Source organism: Pteropus medius, unplaced genomic scaffold (genome assembly GCF_902729225.1).
Source record: "Pteropus medius unplaced genomic scaffold, Ma_sr-lr_union100, whole genome shotgun sequence".
NCBI lineage: Eukaryota > Metazoa > Chordata > Mammalia > Chiroptera > Pteropodidae > Pteropus > Pteropus medius.
In genome coordinates, this window is record NW_024350397.1 from 128,335 (window position 1) to 148,925 (window position 20,591).

At 36.3% G+C, this 20,591-nt stretch overlaps 1 protein-coding gene across 1 annotated transcript in view; it reads right to left on the bottom strand.

Moving 5' to 3' along the window:
- PTCHD3 (patched domain containing 3) overlaps window positions 1-20,106 on the bottom strand; it is a 43,622-nt gene extending 23,516 nt beyond the window's left edge. Inside the window, 1 exon segment of the mRNA XM_039839664.1 lies at window positions 19,898-20,106. Coding sequence (XP_039695598.1) covers window positions 19,898-20,106 — 209 coding nt within the window.
- Window positions 20,107-20,591: the final 485 nt, after the last annotated feature.

Consider the following 20,591-nt stretch of genomic DNA (forward strand, 5'->3'; position numbering starts at 1 on the left):
GTTTGCTGACTCCTCCTTTATGATATAACTAAAGAATTTTAGGAAGAGTAATACTAAAACTTAATGTATGCCGAGCACTCACTTTAACCAGCATGGCTGTAAGCTCTTCACATGTATTTAATATAATTCTATGAACACTGTCATAAGGTAGGTACTGTTATTATTCCCATTTCACAAATGAGTTAGATATTGAGAGACCTAGGTAATTTGCTCAAGGTCATACTATTAATGAGCAGAAGAACTGGGATATGAATCTGGGCTCATATGAAGTCTGATTCTAGAGCAGTAATGTACAATATTCAGGTTTAGTTTTGTTTCTTGCCTATTTTATGATGTAAATCTTGCCAGTTATCCCTCAGAACAACATTATTGCTGAGTAAATGTTTGCCTCTTGTTTTCAGCCTTGCTGTGAAGAATTAAGGGATTGCCTGTGCCTACACTGGGACAAACTGTCAGTGGAAGAAGATGATAGCCTGGAGGAATGGTACCAATTTAATCTTGAGTTTTACATTTGACGGTGTCGTAGAATGGAGGAAATCATTGTGTTTGTGTGTGTGTGTGTGTGTCTGTGTGTGTGTGTGTGTGTGTTTAATATATATAGAAATCTCTAGAAAGACTCACCTAAACTGCAGATAGTAGTTGCCTTTGAAGAGTGACTGGATAATATAGGATTGGGAGATTTCTACATTTTAATTCCATGAAATCTGAAATTTTTAAGTGAGGTTATAGTCTTTGTATGGCTAGGGTGTTAGGAGATCGAGGTGGTAACAAATGGTTGGATTGGGATAATTAGGGAAAGGTAGACTCAAAAACATTTGCCACTAAATTAAATATTGGACATGAAAGAAATAAAGAAAGGATGCAGGAGTGATTCCCAAGCCTGTGTCTTGAGCAAACATTTTTGGCTGAATGGTGGTGCCATATACTAAGCTGATGATGTTAGAGAAACAGATCTGTATTGGCGGCAAGAGATCCAGAGTTTTGTTTTGAGACATGTTACATTTGAAATGAAAGGATTTGGGGATAATAAATGATAGGGTTGTATTTGTTGTTGTTAATATCCTCAATTGACAAACACTCGGGAACACTGGACTCTTAACGTTGGAGATTTATATAGAAATAAATTTGCAACAGCAGCCAGACCAAATCCTTTCTGTTGCATGCCACTGTCTGTGTGTAAAATTAAGACACCTATGATTTCATGAAACATCTGTATCCATTGCAATATCTCAAAAGATGAAAATCTAGAATTTATGTAAACTAGAGAAAAAACCTTTTCTTTTGGCACCATCAGTGATACCAGAATACAACGTGTTATAAATGCTGAGAGCTGTTGATAATATTTGGTAGAGTCATATTGAATGTTTGACTATTTTCCTTATTATTTGGCCACTGGACAATAAAATAATTACCTATGATGTCAGCAGCCACATCGTGAATTTGAATGTTTGTGAGCAGAGTTCCCCTATGGCTCAGAAAGTCTAAACAGGTGTCAGGATCCAGAGTGTGATATTATAACATTTTTTAAATGGGAATGAAATTGACTAGTCCTTCCACGTTTCTCTGACAACAGGAGAAAACAAATTACATTTTTCTTTTAGATAAAAGAAAATATGAAAGAAAAATTAAAATTTCCATGAATCTGAATATCTTTCAATAAAACTTATTTCCTAATATCTTATCATTTTATTTACTATCACTAGGTATACAAGCCTCTACTTCAAAAATATACTTAGCAAATTTGTTTAAAAAGCAGTAAAACCATCCCTTGGAGACAGAAACTGCATTTTGTAATTTCATTTATCATGAATTTATTTAAAACTAAACTCTAGTCATATTAAAAGCTTGTTCACATTGAGCTATTTAGGTCACCTTTTGGGGTAATTTCAGGGTCTCTTTGTAAATATAAGTAATGTAAATAGCTGAACATAGTGAAGTCTCTAAAATGTTTTTTAGGTCTACATGTTTCTTTCTACTGATTTATCTTTGTGGAACTATGACATGTATCCCCAAAGCAGAGATTAGTGTATTTGTTGAGAAACTTAAACACACACACACACAAAGCCTGTTCCATAGAGGCTCCCAAGAGTGTTTCTCTTGGTCCAAAAAAAAGTAGATTTCCATGGTGACGAGAACTGGGAAAGACATGGGGAGCAACAATTCCAGGGGACACCTATTCTCCCTCTGCCTGTGCTATCAGTTCAGTGTCTTTTTTAGTGATCTTTTCAAAATTATGAAAGAAGTTTAACAACACGATATTTCTGACAAAAGCTTACAATGAAATCCTCCTGACAAATAAAAATTGGTCTTAGTGTAGTTACATGAGTTTCTTTCTCTCTCTGTCTCTCTCTGTCTCTCTCTCTCTCTCTCGCTCTCTCTCTCACTCTCTCTCTCACACACACACACACAGACATTTGATAGTAATGGCTAACATGTGCTTAACATTTACTTTGTGCTCTCTCTGTATCATTTAACCCTCGAAACAGTGCTATGATGCAGGCATTGCTATTAGCCCCATTTTGCAGATGAGGAAGTAGGCCGTAGTGATTAAGTAACCTGTTCCAATCCATCCAGCCACTAAGTGGAGCAGCTGGAAACACTACCATGGTTCTCTAAACAGTCATGGCCGATAAAACCTCCAAGAACTGCCAACATGGCCTCCCAGGCTTCAGGACCCCTGGTTAATCCTAGATAAGGAGTATCACATCTATTCCTCACCAACTTTTCAGGAGACCCACCGCATTGCGAGGCCCTTGGGTAGAGAGAACTTAATACCTGCCCTTAAAAAGCCATATCCTGGAGGCTTAAGAGAGCTAAAGGTTTTTAAAGCTGGAAGGACTCAGCCAACCAACACCGTTACTCATCTGGCAAAATCTGGTCAACAAGTAAGAGGAAAGAACAATAATTGTCTCGTAAAACTATCCTTCCTCTTCTCAAAAGTTAATTTGAAAAAGGATTCTACTTTTAGTGTGTAAAAATCTAGAGTTGAAAGGGATCTCTAGAAACAAAGAACAGATCAATTCTAGTTTCTTTTTAAGTAAATTCTTGAATGTGAGTCTTTGTCTTAAAATTTTATATATCGTGAAGTTTCATAATAGCAAAAGATGGCTGGTTTTCAGGTCTTAAACTTCTGCAGAAGGAAAAGTCTTGTCTTGGAAGTGTTTCTAGCTTAAAACTTCAGCAAGCACTGGCATCAGTTTGGAATCATGAGCAACCTTGTACCTGTTCAAACTATTCTCCTCAAAAGTCATTTCTACTTAGTCCTTGCCAAATGGTTGGGTCACCCTAAACTCTCCTGCTTCCCAGAATTCATCTCCAGTCAAATTCGCCTTGTTGCCTCTCCCAGTTAATCTGGTTCTGTGCACCTGAGCAGGGGACAGATCCAGAGGTTGTAATGCACTTAGGCAGAATTTTCCCTTTGGACTGCCAGCCCGAGTCAGGCCCAGGTGGGTGGTGATTCAAGTTGAAATGAACACTGGCACAGTCCAAGAGTTTGGTTTTGATCTGTAGGAAAACTTCTTTGTAACGTGTGCCAGGGAAATGCAATTTTAAAAAAATAATAATAATAATATTCAGGGAATTGTCATGAGTCAGATTGCTTTATGATCCCTTGGCGGGCATGTTTAATATGCTGTATTACAAGAGGAAAAATGTAAAGTGGAGGACTATTACAACCAAGGTTTTTGTATAAAACACCCTTTTAAAGGAGATTGGAGTTTAAGTACTCCTTTTAAAGGACTTCGAGACCATCCTCTGGCTTCTTAAGAAGTCATCCCAGTTGCTTCTGGTACTGTTGTTTTTTCCCAAATCATGGAAGTATTGGAAGGTGATCGATCACAAAGCCAGGAAGAATTTTCTTATTCTTGCCTTCTTCATCTGACAGAAGACTGTATTACCTACAAAAGGAGATCTCCTGCATTCTAAGGCTGATTTATATTTTAGGTAAATTTTTACTTGGGACAACATAGGCCCAAATTGACATCAAAGTCACTTATTTCTCCTTTCCCTTTGACCAATTTTATCTATAGAATGAGGGAAATAGCTGTAAAACATTATTCAACCAACTCACACAGAAAAATTTAAAATACCAGTTGTTAAAATTATTGCTTCAATTCTCCATTTATTAATGTAATTCAGACGTAATTTATCACTCAATTAGATACACTCCAGTTTTTATTTGTTAATTATGTTTTATTGTTAATATTTTAAAATATATCTAATGCTCGTAGGTCCTGAGAATGTGCATAATAACAATCTGTTTAAATTAAACCAAAATCTAATGTGCAATGTGTGTCTAAAAATTAAAATTTATCGATTTAAAATTAAAATTTTAAAAATTAGAATTAATAAGCAAAAGCAATACTTTAGGTAGACTCTAGGTGGTTGGTATATATGGGCATTCCCTGTAGAAGTCTTTCAGCTTTTCTGTATATATGAAAATTTAAATAATAAGAAGTTGTAAAACAAATAAACAAACAAACTAGTCTTAACTGATATGACCTCTTTAATTTTCCAATTAAAATACCTGAGAAGATACACAAAAGGACGAAAACTGGAAACAATACTGAAAACTAAGGGGGAAAAAAGACAGTTTGCAAAATCAAAAGACAGTTCCACTGTTCTAACACTAGGAGTGGGCTGAAGGACATATTTTGTGCTGTGAATTCTAAACTAAAGCAGCAGAGATAACAGCAATAAAGAAAGAAAAGGCTTGATTCACTTCCACTATCTGCCCAGAATGAGGTGCTCTGTTAGACTAAAACACCAAAGAGGCATTCAGCCGTCTCCTTCTGCATATGAGCTCTGTTGTAAGCTAGTCACTGTTACACATGCCACCTTTCTGCTATGCACACCCAGTCCCACCACCCTACTTTCCTTCCAGAAAGGTGCATTCTGATTCTTCTCTCAGGCCCCACCCCTAGTCTCCAAGAGTTGGCAAGAATGCAGAACTACAAGAACTCACATGTAGAATGAATGAGTGTTTAAACTGGTACAATGTCTTTTGAGGGATGTTTAATACTATATGGTAATGCTCAAGATATGCCTACTTTCTGACTTGGAAGTGTCGCTCCTAGCTATTCCCTAGATACATGTACAAGAATGTTCACAGTAGTGTTGTTGCTATAACTGGAAACAACCTAAATGGTCGTCATTGGCAGAAAGGATAAACTGTGGTATTTTATACAGCAATGAAATTGGAAGAATTACAGTGACACACAATATAGATATATCTAATAAAAAAGTTTTTTTAAAAAAAAGACAAAATATATTATGCCACCTAAAATTTAAGACCAAGCGAAACTAAAATATTATTTATGGATGCATGTAACATGGCAAAATATGAAGGAAAGCAGAAAATAGTTAGCATAAAAATCAGAATAAATAATGACCACTAATGAAGAGGCAGGGGTTGGGAGTAGGAAGGACTGCACAAATGTATTGCTCCTGTGCTAAAAATTTTCTGTCTTGTGACCTACATGATCGTTGTACTGGCATACGATTTTCTTAAAAACTATTTGTTAAACTATACATGTACATTTTATATGTAATATTTTTCTCTGTGTGTATGAATGAGAGAGGGAGAGAGACAGAGACAGAGACAGAGATAGAGGTTGATTCTTGGTTCGGTTTATGTGGTCCTAATAAACTTATTTTTCACTAAAGCAGTCATTTCTCAGGAACAATAAAATTTTTGCTTAAAAATTTAAAAAATATTTCCCTCTTTAAGAAATGGGTTGAAGATGTGAAAATAACCACTCAGTTACAAGAAGAAAAGTCACTATTGCATAGTTCAGAGATAGATAAGGGTTGAAATGCTGAAGAGCTGGCAAGCTGAAGCAAATTTGTTTCATTCTGTGACATCATCATCCTGTGACATTCTTTCCCTTCTTGATCTGTCTGAATTTTTGTTAAGTTCATAGTCACTCCTAAAATAACTGTCTCCCTGTTTTCTCCTAGAAATACATGAGACCAGAACAGAATAGTTCTGTTTCTCAGCTGAAGCCTCTCTCATTGTGGTGGAAGTGAATGAATCATATCTACTCAGAGTTTTGCTGTCTTCAAAGGTATGAATTTTTTAAAGTACAGTAGCAGAAGGGAATAACAGTGTAATTTTGAGTTGTATTTATAGAAGTTAGAAGATACATATTATTAATTAAGGGACCCTACACTGCTGCAGGAATACTGCATTTCTGGTTTTGACCTTCACAGTTATAAAGATAACCTATAAATTTATAGCTATATATTTAAAAGTTCCTCACTTTAAATAGTACAAGTTCATTGTGAAATTTTTGATTTCTCTGAAAACAAAAAGAAAGCTAAAATTACCACTGTATGCACACACACAAAACTCTCATCAGTACAATTTCCTATAACTGGAACTGGTATGGCTCCACATTCTCGGAAAGAAAAAAAGACCTGTACGTTCTGTATGAAAACGATTACACTGAGTATTCAAGTAAGAGGAAGTTAAAGAACTAAAAGATTCATTCAAGGGGGAATGAATAGCTCAGAGAGATAATGAAGGAAATAAGTATTTGTATTCAGGTCATGACATTGCTAATTTGAAACAAGCTGACTTCAAATGTTTAAAAGAATTATCTTGAAGAAAAGCACATTAAATCAGAGTACTATGGTTCAAATTTGAGTAACAAGGTAAAATTAGGCAAGAATTAAATTATTTATTATTTTATTTAAAGACTAATTTTGAAAAATTTTGTCCAAAATGATTGATTATGGTGTGAAAATGACCATTTGCGGAAATGAATGATTTTCCCAAAGATTTTTGTATGGCTGGTCCTTTTTGGTTTGGAAAACACCAGTGAGTTAAGATGTCTTGATTCTGGAGAAGGATTTCTGTCAATCTTCTGCAGTCTGCAGGCCCCACTGCACTAGGTTGGTAGCCCCAGTTTTCCTTTGCTCTCCTGCAACTGAGACAAGCAAATCAAATCAAGAGAACTTGAAGGAAACAATGATAAGGTAAGCTTTATACTTTTGTGTCCTGTGGTGTGCAGAACTCTAGATTAAGAGATGAGAAAACTGGACCCTAGACATTTAATAGCTGCATGATTTAGAGCAAGACACTTAAGCTTTATAGGTCTGATTTTTCTTTCTTTTTTCTGTTGTTGTTTTCATCTGTAAGGTAAGAAAACATTGCTGGAGGCTAAAGTGATGAAACAAGCTGTCCTACATGGGGCACATCGTGAGAAGGCAGGTTCTTTGGAAAAGACAATAATGCTGGGAAAAACGAAAGGCAGCAGGACGAGGGGAGACCAAATATGAGACCGATCGACTCCAAAGAGAAGACATGAGCACGAGTCTATAGGAGCTGAGCAGGGCTGTTGAGGACAGGTCTCTGTGGACCTCACTCATTCACAGGGTCGCCTGGAGTCAGAGCCGACTCGATAGCACGTCACACACACACAAACTATGAATGAAATTATTTATCTTCCCTACATCATTGGGTTGTTAAAAAGATCAAATAAATAATGTGTTGTGAAAATACTAAGTAAATTATAGGATCATTATTATTGTGCTCTAAAACCACTCTGTGCTGTTTGCTCCACCCACTTTCCTAGCCTCCTTTGCCCTTGACCCAACTCTGACCTTGACATTGGATTTCCAGGCCCTCATGGAGCCAGTGGTAGGGGGGCACAGTAGTGGTGTGGACAACGGGGGATGAAGAAGCCTAACAGAGCAGCACCAATAGCTCAGTTGCCCTAGGTTACCAGCTACACCCTCCCACCCTCCGTTAGATTCATGACCAGGAAGAACAGTTCTGACAATTATTGTGCAAGTACAGAAATGTTTCTCAACAATTTTTTTTCTAACTTTCAGTTCTCTCATTCTGATCTCTAAAATTAAGGTTTGGGATTGGTGTGAAGGAGGGCTCTTACTCTGAAGCAATCACCTTCTCTGCCAGAAAGAGCTCCATGTACATTGTTGAATCACGAAATGAGTTGAGTATAGTGTAATTACCAACAAGTATTGCTTGAGATAGGCAGGACTGTACAAGTTTCAAAATGGTAGCATTTTACTAAATATGTATCTTTTAATGGGGTGTGGCAAAGAATGTGAGGTGACAGTGTTTTCTAGACTTTTCTGGGGCTCAACACAAGCTTTGTATTAGTATAACAGGTGCATGATTTATAGGCTTGAGCATATAATCATAGGGGTCACTTTAGAAGGAAATTTTCTCATTTTTTATGAGAGTTCACAGGCTAAGGAAGGACTACTTTAAAGTTAAGGAATGTTAATATGCGTGTAGGCATCGACAAAGTTGGAAACCCAGACTGACCAGACCAACTTGCCTTGCTACCAGTGTCTCAACAACAGTGCTATCAACTTTTTAAGCTGGATAATTTTTTATTGTAGGAAACTATCCTGTATACTGTAGGATATTTGACAGCATCTCTGGCCTCTACTCACTAGATACCAGTAGCACTCTCTCATTCGTGACAACCAAAAATGTCTTCAGAACTTGCTAAATGTCCCCTGGGAGGCAAAATCAATTCTGGTTGCAAATCATTGCACTAAAGTTATTAATTTAATTTACTGCACAAAAATACTATTTCTACTTCTGGAAATTTGCTCTTATGAAGGATACGCTTTTCAAATAATAAAAAAATTTCAGTTCTCATTAATTTTACTAACAATTATTTTGTGACTTTACAATTTACAAAATACTCTTACATGCAATATTGTGTAAGTGATATTCTTCACTATATGCCATCTTCTAAAAGACTTCAAATGCATTTTTCCATTAAGGTCTCAGCATATCTCTTCATGGGAGTTATTTCCCTCCAATTTATAGATGAAGAAACAAGCTAAGCAATGTTAAATAGCTTTCCCAAGAAATGTAGCTAATCTTTTGATGTCAAATTTTACTACTTTTTGTCTCACATCACAGCTGCCAGTGAGACACTAGTCATTTATATTTGAAGGGGAAAACAGCAATTATAGTCCGTGTCAGAATTAACTATCTCATAAGGGGCCCAGATTAGTTTTTATACCTTTTCCTTTTACAATTTGAGAGACTGGCCCCAAATCACCAAATTGCAGGCATGTATCATCATTAAAAGAAAATTCAGTTCAGTGTTCTGTAACAAATCAGTTAAAATAATCTAACCTAACCATACTTTCTCTCAGCTAGTAGGTTACATTATCCTTCCATCTGGCTAGTTTGTAGCCTTGTATGGCAGGTAGGTAGCAGGGCAGTTAGGATAGCAGATGTTACCGGGGATTTGGAGCAATGGAGCACCAATTTTGCAGGCATGTAAAGAATTTGAAATTAAATGTTAGATATCCCTTTTCTTAAAAGTCCTTCCACCACTGCTTCTCCAGAATGCATCCTATTCTTTCTGGCCATCTTTTCCCAGGGCTCCAACCTACCATCACAAAGCTTAATGAGTCCTCTCCCTCAGGCATCCCCACTTATTCCGATTGTCTAGATCCCTTTGCCTTTAGCTCTCCCTGAAATTAGATTCCCTTCATTTACAGGGCAGAGCAATTAGCTCTCCACTCTCTCTTCGGGTTGGGGTACATCTCTGTATGTTCAAAAATACATTTGTCACTTTGCTAAACAAAAGACATCTCTTCAAGAGCTCACCCCTGTGTAGCACTGAAGAACAGGCAGACTTTGTAATTTCTGTTTTTCTTCAGGCCCCACCACACCCCTATTTTCCTCCTCCCAAGTTCTGTAAGTGAAAGAGTTCAACATGGACATTTGTTTTCCCATTGATAAGAATTATCTAGCTAACCTCCGTACACATCTTGAAAAGAAGCAGTGGTTAGTAAGTTTTTAATTTTTTAAATACAATTATTGAAGTATAAGATACGCGGTGAAAAGGAGAAGTTTATAAGTGTATATCTCTATTAACTTTTATAAACTGAACACGCCTGTGTAACCAGTATCCAGAACAAGAACAAACATTACAAGTATTCCAGCAGCTTCTTAGTTGCCTCCACCAATCAGTGTAATCTTTTCTAATGGAGGACTTTTCTTATAGAAAAAAAATCACTCTCTGTTTCTTTTCATGTCATCATGTGCCCGCTTTCTCTGGCTCATTTCTCTACCACAGGAAGTATTGTAATCTTTCTTGGAACTGTATACTTCATTCACCACCTGGAAGATGCAGTAACTAAAGGATGAGCAGTAACTTGAAAAGGCACCCCAGAAGTGACTTGTCACCTGGCCTGAGGCTCATATACAGATATGAAATTAGCCCCAAATATCTCTGACCCCTATTACACGTTTTTCCCATAAGTTTCAAAGAAAGTAATTAAAAATTCCACCTTTTTATTCTGTTTTCTTCTCTTCATACAGCTTTTTTTTAAATGTTCCTAATCCAACTTTGCTTTTTTTCTTTTCTATAATTTGTTTTATTATCTCAGTTGCTAAGGAAATTTAAAATAAGAAAACTTCCTAGATTTGTAACATAAAACATTTTAATCAATTAGAATTTATACTATCATTGATACTTGAAATTTAATCAAATCTTCTGTTGATTTTTTAAAATTAATTAATTAATATTTATGGTGACATTGGTTAATGAAATCTGGTAAGTTTCAGCTGTACACGTTAACAGTAAAGTGCATATATATATTTACATTGTGTGTTCACATCCCATAGTTAGATTTCTTTCTGTCACCACATATTTGATGCCCTTTATCTCGTCTACCTCCTCCCCACTTCCCCTCTTCCCCACCCTCTGGTAACCACTAATCTATTGTCCATGTCTATGAGCCTCTGTTTGTTGGTCCTGTTCATCTGTCGCTTTTAGGTTTATATGCCACATATAAGTAATATCATGTGATTTTCAACTTTTTCTGTCTGGCTTATTTCGCTTTGCATGATTATCTCAAGGTGCATCCATGTTGTCATAAAAGGCAGTATTTCATCTCTTCTTATGGCTGAGTAATATTCCATTGTATATATATGTACCACAGCATCTTTATCCAATCCATACAGCTTTTTAAAAACAACTTTTCCCTTTTCGTTTGCTCTTCAAGTTCTCTTAAACCTAATATTTTCCTCAGTTGAAGGTTAGAGAATGGATGTCACGCTGGGGGATTTGTTCCGAATCACTAGACTTCCAAGAGATCTGGAAAAAAAAGGATAGTCCTTGTTTACTTTGCCTGTAAGCCTCAGTTTTGAAACTAGGCCCAAGGCAGACTGTTCTCAAGTCGTCTTTCTGTAGTAAAACCCCTGGGGAATCACCAACACTGATGGCAGTTCTGACTGATGGGACTGGCTGAATTAATAATTGGCATCATTATTGAAAATTTATTCATCAGACACTGTATATTCATTACATGATATAACCAACCCTTAAAGGTTGGTATAATTTATCTCCTTTATAAATAAAAAAATCAAGGCTCAGAAATTCGAATGGCTTGCCTCCAGTCATACAGAGAGACAGTGACTGAATGAAGCTTTGAAACCAGGCCTGTCTAATTAGATCCTGCTGCCTTTCATAAACAAAGTTGATCTTTCATGTCTGCCTTCTAAGGTAGAGCTGCTGACCCTTTTCAGGTGCCTGGTGCTCTTAGGCCAACCCTGGATTCCCAGAGTCTCCCCTCAGTTACAACCCAGCTCAGTCAGGCCAGTTCTCCTATAAGACCTCACATGATGAGAGTCAACCTATTGCTCTCCACCCAGGACCCTGTCATCTTTTAGGAGCCAGCTACCCAAGGTAGTAACAGTTCTATGCTCTATGCAAAATGTGATGATTTCGTCTTTGGCTTTTCCTAGATAATACCTTTACTTGATACAAGACTTCCAAAAGCAATGCTTTAACCAAGATTGATGCTGATGGTTGAAATTTTAGGCACCTTGAAGAGAGAGTTATATACGGGAGTTCTTTCAGAGATTTCCTCAATGGTTCAATCAAGACTCTTTTGTTGACAAGTAAGGGAACCCAAAATCAACCTGGCTTAAGGGAAAAGAAGACTGATGAATACAAAGCTTTATAAAATTTGGAGTACAGCGCTTAGAATACAGAACTACCACTGCATCTCACAATATAGTTAAATCTCCAAAACATAACACTGAATGAAAATGTCAAGTTGCAGACCTATCTGTGTAGTTTGATGAAATTATAAATTTTAAAAATCTGTAGAACAGGTTTAAGGATACATAAATTGGTAGTGAAAATATAATATCATGCCTGGGCATGATAAACACTGAATTTATGACAGTAATTATCTCTGGGGTAAGAAGAGGTATCAGATAGGAGTACACAGGGTATCTCAAATCTATCCTTAATGTTTAATGCTTTATAGTAAGAACATCTAAACTATGCTGCTTAACATATTTGATAAAACTGGGTGTTCATCATATTATTCTCTACTCTGATCTGTATGTTTAAAATGTTTCATAATTGCCCATGTGCTATATCTATGATTGTCTTAGAACAATGCCTGCTATGCTCTCCCATTTCTAAGTGAAAGTGACTTATAGGAAAATATAAATCATTTTCACTTAGGGATATATTTATGTATGCAAACTCAAAAATGAAATACCAGAAAACATAAAGGAATAATTTACCAAAATCAATCAAGATATGTCTTAGCATAGAATAATACAAAAAAATTCATTGATATTAAAAATTCAAAATTCATTGTATTAATAAGTTATGAGAAATAACAAACAATAGGTGAAACTATAACTAGCCCCTTTAAAATTAGAAATTAGAAAAAAATGATGCTCATTATTATCATTATTATTTAACATTTCCTAAAATGTTAGTTCATGAATTAAAGTAAATATGGAAAATATCATAAATAGAAAGTGGGAGAATCGTTCTACCAGTAAAAGGCCAAAACTAACAAAAGTGGAAAGATTCAGTCTAGTTTATCAACAAGAACCTGATCTAAAGGACAAGAACACAGGCCTTGCTTTGGAACAGGGAGGGTGGGAGTGTTAGTTTACAGAGCCAGGTCATTCTGAGAATTATCTCAGAATTAGAGGAAAAGAACAAGATCCAGCCCCAGGAAACGAGGCTGGCAGGGATGAAGCCGGAGGCAGTTTCTAGCCAGCTGGCTTGGTACTCAAGTGTTCTGGGTAGAAGAGAAAGAGAGAGGTAGGAGCCCAGACTTGCCATGTTGGGTATTTGTTAACATCCCTTGATACCGGAACTGTAAGATATACTTAACGTAAGCATACTTAAGTGAGAGGAGCAGGGCGAGAGATTTGATATGATTCTTGACTGGCTCATCATTGGCTTAGGGGTGGGAGAGGTTAGGCAGCCTATTCCTAAATGAATACTCCTTTGACCATATAACTGGATTGAGAATGGTATGAGACAACCTCTGACAATGCCCTCCATGTTTATCAAGGGTTATGAATGGCATATCATAAAATAAATCATTATGTTTTAAATATGTTAATGAAAGGCATTCAGCTGAAGTTGAGCTTTTGACATGGTAGATTAACCTTTGTTACTCAACAGATCTAGCCCTTTGGGTAAAATAGATCACTAGAAATTTCAAAACTCAAAAGCCGCTGGTCAAGGGGTCCAGTTTCGACTAAGAGGAAATATGTATACTTCGCCTTTTCTCTCTTACCTAATGAAGCTATAAAACCTGGAAAGAATATATAGAACAGCTATTTGAAGACTCTGAAAAGTAAATAGTAGCATATGGCTTAGGGAAGAAGCCCATAATTTGGAATACTACTAAACCAGCAGTGAGTTTACCATTCCCCGCCCCGGATATCTCCTGACCTCAGCTCAATGCGCTGGAAGTGGACAAGGAAGCACATAAAAACAGCTCTGGGAGCAGTCCTCTGGTGGTAACCTGAGGAGAGGAAAATGTAACCTCCTAAAATATAACGTTGAAATATGTAAGCTCAGAGAGTATGTGGAAATCCGGCCCCCTCTTTTTCTTTCCTTTGTTCTCGTGCTCGCAGCCTCAAACAATCCTGTGGCAGCAAAAGCGGCCAGAGGCAACAGGAGCCTGCAGCAGGCAAAACTCTTAGGGAGAAAAACCTTTCTCTCAGTTTAGAGGAGACAGCAAGATAGCGGGGCCAACTCCCATGGCTGTTTTACCTCTCTCAGTCCTCCCACCACTTGACCATGGACGTGGCTCAGCTATGAGTGCACAGCGTACCAGGAAAACCAAAGCCTTAACTCTGGCTGGAGAACTAAGAAGAGGATCTATGGGGAACTGGGAAGTACTGGGCAGATTACCAAGAAGGAGGGGCTCAGGGAAATGACCTGTACAGTTGTTTATGAATTCCTGGGCTAATCCCCAAGTTCACGTGAATGGGCCTGATTCTATTCAGCAAACCAAAAACTTGGAGAAATTGACGAAGAGATACATCACTGCCCATGCGTCAGATTGGCCATTGGGTGGTGCATACACTAGATAGGTCCAAATAGCCCTGCAAAAGCTCTGAAAACTGAACTCATATCGGAACCACCAATAGAAAGTGGGTTGAAACTTTTTTCCTGAACCTAGTCAGGGAGGTTCCTTGTTCAAACAAAATATCAACATTTTTCAGAAGTTTCAAATAAGACTCAAAGTCTCAAAACATAATATTCAATATGTCCAGAATATAATCCAAAATTCCTCTGTTTACAAAGAATCAGGAAAATTTCAACTCAAAGGTAATGAGCAGATTCCAATGCTGAGATGACACAGATTTTGAAATTATTTAACAAAGACTTTAAAGCGGCTATTTTAAAATGCTCTAGCAAACAATCACAAATACTCTTGAATGGGAAAATAGAAAATCTCAGAAAAAAATAATATGAAGAAACAGATAGAAATTTTAGATCTGAAAAACACGATAATAAATTAAAAGGTGCTGGATTAATAGCAGACTAGAGAAGTCAGAAGAAAGACCCAGTATATGTGAAGAGAGATCAATAGAAATGATCTAGTTTGAAAAACAGAGAAAAAATATTTTTTTAAAAAGAGAGGATAGACTTAAGAACCTATGGAACAACAGCAAAAGGTCTAGCGTTCATGTCATTGCAGTCTCAAAGGAGGAAAAAAAGTGATGCTGAAAAACTATTTGAAGAAAAACTGGCTAAAAATTCTGAAATTTGGCAAAAGACATAAACCTACAGATTTAAGAAAATCAGTAAACACTTAACTGGATAAACCCAAGGAAATCCATTCCCAGATACATTACAACACATATATGTCATACGTACATGCATACACACATATATACACGTGTCACACATACATATATATGATGTATATATGTATGTTATAACATATACAAACATATATATCCTTGTTACCTCTATATGATGTATATATGTATGTATGACACATGTGTATACATGTATGTACATATGTATGTATGACATATATGTGCAGGTATATATAACATATAAACTAAAGACAAGGTCTTGAAAACAGCCGGAAAAAAATGGTTCGTTGCCCACAGAGGGACAGTGATTCAAATGGCTATGAATTTCTCATAAGAAACCAGGGAAGCTAGAAAGAAGTAAAGCAGTTTTCAAGTGGTGAAAGAAAAGAACTATCAACCCAAAACCGTGTAGCTGTTAAAAATATCCTTCAGAAATGAAGGTGAAAGAAATACATTCTTAGATTAGAGAACTCAGAGTATTATTTATTGCTAGGAGACTTGGTATGAAGGAATTGCTAAAGAAAATTTTTCAAGCAGAAGAGAAATGATGCCATAAGAATACTTAGAATGCCATGAATTAAGGAAGAGCAACAGAAATGACAAATATATGAGTAAATATAATAGTTTATTATTTTCCTCTTGAGTTCTTGAAAATAAGTTTGATGTTTGAAAGCAAAAATTTTAGCAATGTCTAATGGGGACTTCAATGTATGAACATGTAATATATAAGATAACTAGAACATATAAGGGAGAAGTAACAAGGATATATATGTTTGTAAGATTTCTACAATTCCCATTGAAGAGGTAGAATACTGATTTTAAGTATACTGTGAAAGTTAAGTATGTATATTGTACCCCCAAAACAATCATTTAAAAACTATACAAGAACATATAATTTTAAAAACAGATGAATTAATATGGAATACTAAGAAATGTTCAGTAACCCCAAAACAAGTCAGGAAAGGGAAACAGAAGAATAAAAAAACCAGAGAGAACAAGAAAAAACTAAAATTGTAGAGCTAAGTCCAAACATTTCCATTATCTAAATACACCCATTAAAAAACAGAATTGTCAGAATGAATTTAAAAATGTCTTGAACTAACTCTATGCTGTCTATAAGAACTTCACTTTAAATGTAATGCTATATCATGAAAACATTTATTTAAAAGGGAACTGGAATAGCTATAGTTTATCAAAGTAGACTCCAGAGGAAATAAAATTACCAGGGGTAAAGAGAACACTATATAACAATAAAAGGGTTAACTCATCCAGAAGACAAAATAATTTTAAATTAGTGTGCATCTGTTAACCTAAAGATAAAAGGCCTTTCAAAGAGAGTGGCAACGAGCATTTATTGAGATCAAAAAGAATAGCTATTCAGGAAGCACTGATTCAGTTAAAAACCCAAACAGTATTCCAACTGGGAGACAAAGGCAAGGAGTATTTCTGAGGAAGGGAAAGGGAACAGTTACATCAATAGAAGGAAGGCATGTCTACTGGAGCAGATAAGAGAGTGACACGAACTCTAAACAGTTTTTAAAATTTTAGTCAGGCTGCATCAGTCTGGTAGTCATATCTGCTTTTTTTTTTTTTTTTTAATCTTGCAAATAGTTCTTTGGGATACAGTGTTGCTTTAGGCCCAGTCCAAAGGTTATTTTGCCCTGTTTTAACATTCCGAAGAGTTGACACATAAGATGTGCAAGGCAATTCCTCTGGGATGGCAGCTCTGGCTCCGTTTTAAAATGACTCCATCTATTACTTTTTTATACATCCAACAATGAAGCTTCAAAATACATGAAGCAAAAAAATGATAGGAGTAAAAGGAGAAGTAGATAATTATTCCTCTCTGGTAATAGACATATCAGCAAGCATGTAAAAGAATTGAACACTATCAACCAACTGGATCCAACTGACACACCACCCCAAACCAGTAGAATAGCTACCAGTGTACATGGGACAGTTACCAAAATAGACCACATTCTGGTTCACACACACACACAAAATCTTAACAAATTTTAAATAATTAAAATCATGGAAATAATTCTCTAACAATAATGAAATCAAACTAGAAATCAATAACAGAAAGATAACAGAAAATCTCTGAACATTTGGGAATTTAGCCACAAACATTACATACTTCATGAGCCAAAGAGCAAACCTCGAGGGAAATAAAATGTTTTCAAATGAAATAAAATGAGAATATAGCACACCTAAATTTGTGGGATGCTGCTAAATCAGTGCTTAGTATGAGTTTTCCGGCATTAAATGCTTATATTAGAAGAGAGATCTCAAATCAATACCTTCAACTTCCTTATGTGAAGCCAGAAAAGCAAGGACAAAATAATCTAAAGCAAGCAGAAGGAAAGAAATCATAAAGAGAAGGAGATGTTAATGAAAGTAAAAACAGAAAAATTAGAGAAAAATCAATGAAGCTAAAAACTGTTTCTTTGAAAAAAAAATCAATAAATTTGATAAACCTCTGGCAAGAGTATCAGGAAAAAAACTGTGAAGTCACCATAATTACCATATATTAAGGAAAAGAAGAGTAGAATAACTACATACCCTGGATACATTACAAGGATTATTCTACTTGCATAAATTCAATATCTTAGATAAAATGAACTAATTCCTCAAAAAACACAAACCACTATTACTGGTCCAAGATGAAATGGATAACCTGAAAGTTTCTAAAATCATTTTACATAACTAATTCTCAGTTTAAAAATTTCTGAAATAGAAATATTCAGCCTCAAATAATTTTACTGGTTAATTCTACAAAACAAGTAAAGAAGAAATAACACTAATTCTACCAAATTTCTAAAGAAATTAAATGAATAATAAATAATCTTCCAAAAAATAAAGCACCAGACCTAGATTATTTCAGTGGTGAATTCTACCACGTATTTAAGGAAGAGTTGAGTTCAGGTCAATTCTCCACAATCTCGTCCAGAAAAAAGAAGTGATAACCCTTCCTAACTCATTTTATGAGACAAGCATTACCTTGAAATCAAAACTAGACAAAGACACTATAGATAAAGAAAACTATAGACCAATATCTCCTATAAACGTAGACACAGAAATCCTTAAGAAAAATTAGCCACTTGAATCCAATAATATATAAAAAATAGCACACCAAAATTAACTGGGGTTTATCTGGAAATGTAAGGCTGGTTTCATAGTCAATAATCATTAAATGTGATCCACCATCTTAACAGGCCACATGTTCATATCAATTGATGCAGAAAAAGCATTTGACCAAATTCAACAACTGTTTATAATAAAAACTCAGAAACCTGGACTACAAGGAAACTTCTGGAACTTCTAGTCACAATTTCAAACAAAAAAAAAGAGAGAGAGAGACAAAAGAAAAAGAAAACAAATATCCTTCAATGGGTAATGGATAAACATACTGCATTACATCCATACAAAGAAATATTAGCCATAAAAAGGAACAAACTATTGATACATGCAACATCATGGATGTATCTTAAAGGCATTATTCTGAATGAAAGAAATTGGTTTCCGAAGGTTACATACATACAATTTTATTTATGTGACATTCTCAAAATGACAACTATAGTGGTAAAGGACAGAGCAATGGTTGACAATGATTGCGGTTGGAGGAGGATGTGAACATGAAGGGGTAGCATGAGGGAGTCTGGAAGAGAAATGGAACTTTTGTATCCTGATTGTGGTGGTGGCTACGCAAATTTATTCATGTGTTAGAATTCATAGAACTGTACACCAAAAACATCAATTTTAGCAAATGATAAGTTTTTTTAAAGTTAGGCAGAATGGGGAACTACTTTTTGAGCCACTGGTTCAAAAAGCAACATTTTGATTCACAGGTGTCTTGGAGATACATCTTATGATGAAAACTATTCACTGTCCCTTAGTATTCATTCTTCCTTTTTGTTTTGATCACAGAACCCCATGATTTAGCTGGGCACCCAGCTGCCAAGCTGCACATTAGATTTTCCAGACTTCCTTAAGGTAAGTGCGGCCATGTGATTAACCTCAGGCCAAAGAAGTGTGAGGAGGTAATGTGTGAATTTCTGCATTACTTAGTTAAAGGTGAGTTCTTTTTCCTGGACTTTTCTTCCTCTTCCTGAATAGGAAACAACAGTGACCACAACAGAATCAGCTACCTTGGATCCAGAAATGGAAGCTACAGGTTGAGTTTGGCAAATTGACCCTACAGCTTGGGCTTGGATGAGCACCTGGAATACAGCCATCTACCCACCTTACATTGCCCAGGTATCTGTTAAGTGGGAGAGAGATAGATGTCTTTCTTATTTAAACTACTGTATTCTGAGGTCTCTTTACAGCAGCATAATCCCTACTCCAACTTATACATTTTAACACGATCGATGGGTTTTTCAAATGGTAGGTCTCATTATGTTTTGTACTTTAACTCAATTATCAAGATTAATAAATTGCTGACTTGGGAGGGGCCTGAGAAACAATTTCATGTCCTTTTGAGGCCAGGCTTGAGGACTGGGAAACAGGATCTTGTAAAATGTATACCGTTTTAAGACCCTAGAAACAAGGAAATGTGATGACTATCAGTTGGTGCTGGTAGCATTAATTCTGCATCTGCCCCTCTTCGGTATTTGCACCCCGCCCCCTTCTCATTTCTTCCAGCTCTCTGATGTTCATCCTATATTTCATCATTTCTGTATCCTGCCCCTTCCAGCCCATCTATGTTGTTTGTATATGCCCATGATCCTTTATCTTCTCTTCTCTCTTTGGCTTTGCTTTTTGTCTCTTCTCTTTTGATGTGGCATTTACGTGACTCTCCTTATGTTGATTAATTTCTTGGCTTGATCTTGGGAATCTTTTAAACAGAAACTACAAATATTATTTCTGGTGACCAGCGCCACCCTAAGGCTACCCAGGAGCCCACCAAAAGTTGCTTCATTAGGATAAAGAGGCTCCTGTCGTCCAGGAAGTTCCGAAGGGTTTGGGAGCTCAGTGTAAGATGTTCCTCCTGTTCCCATCATTCAGGAAATTACAAGGCTTTTAGGAGCTCCGAGTCAGGAACTAGGTGCAGAGACCAAATACACGTTTCTTATTATGTCACACTCCCAAACCTTTTATTTTATGTGAAGATACATGTCAGAAAAGCTAAATGACTTATGAAAGGTTACAGAGTCAAAAGGTAGCTAAGCAAGGACCAGAACTCAAGTGTCCTTATAGAACAGTAGTTCTGCCACTCTGTGATTTCGACTTCCAGGTATATCCATGCCAGGTTTATCTCAGTTTTAGAGTCTTATACTGCATTTAATGTAGGGAGGAGGCAAGAGAACTAGAATGTTAAATTAAGCTATATTCAGAGACTGCAATATGCTGATCAGCCCTGCAGCCAGACCACAGGAATCCTGTGGACAAAGGCAGATTTCTGCTGAGATTGCTAACAACCCATTTCCCCACACTGTGAAGGGAAAACAGCATCTTTGAGTGGCGTCCTACACAAAATAAATCA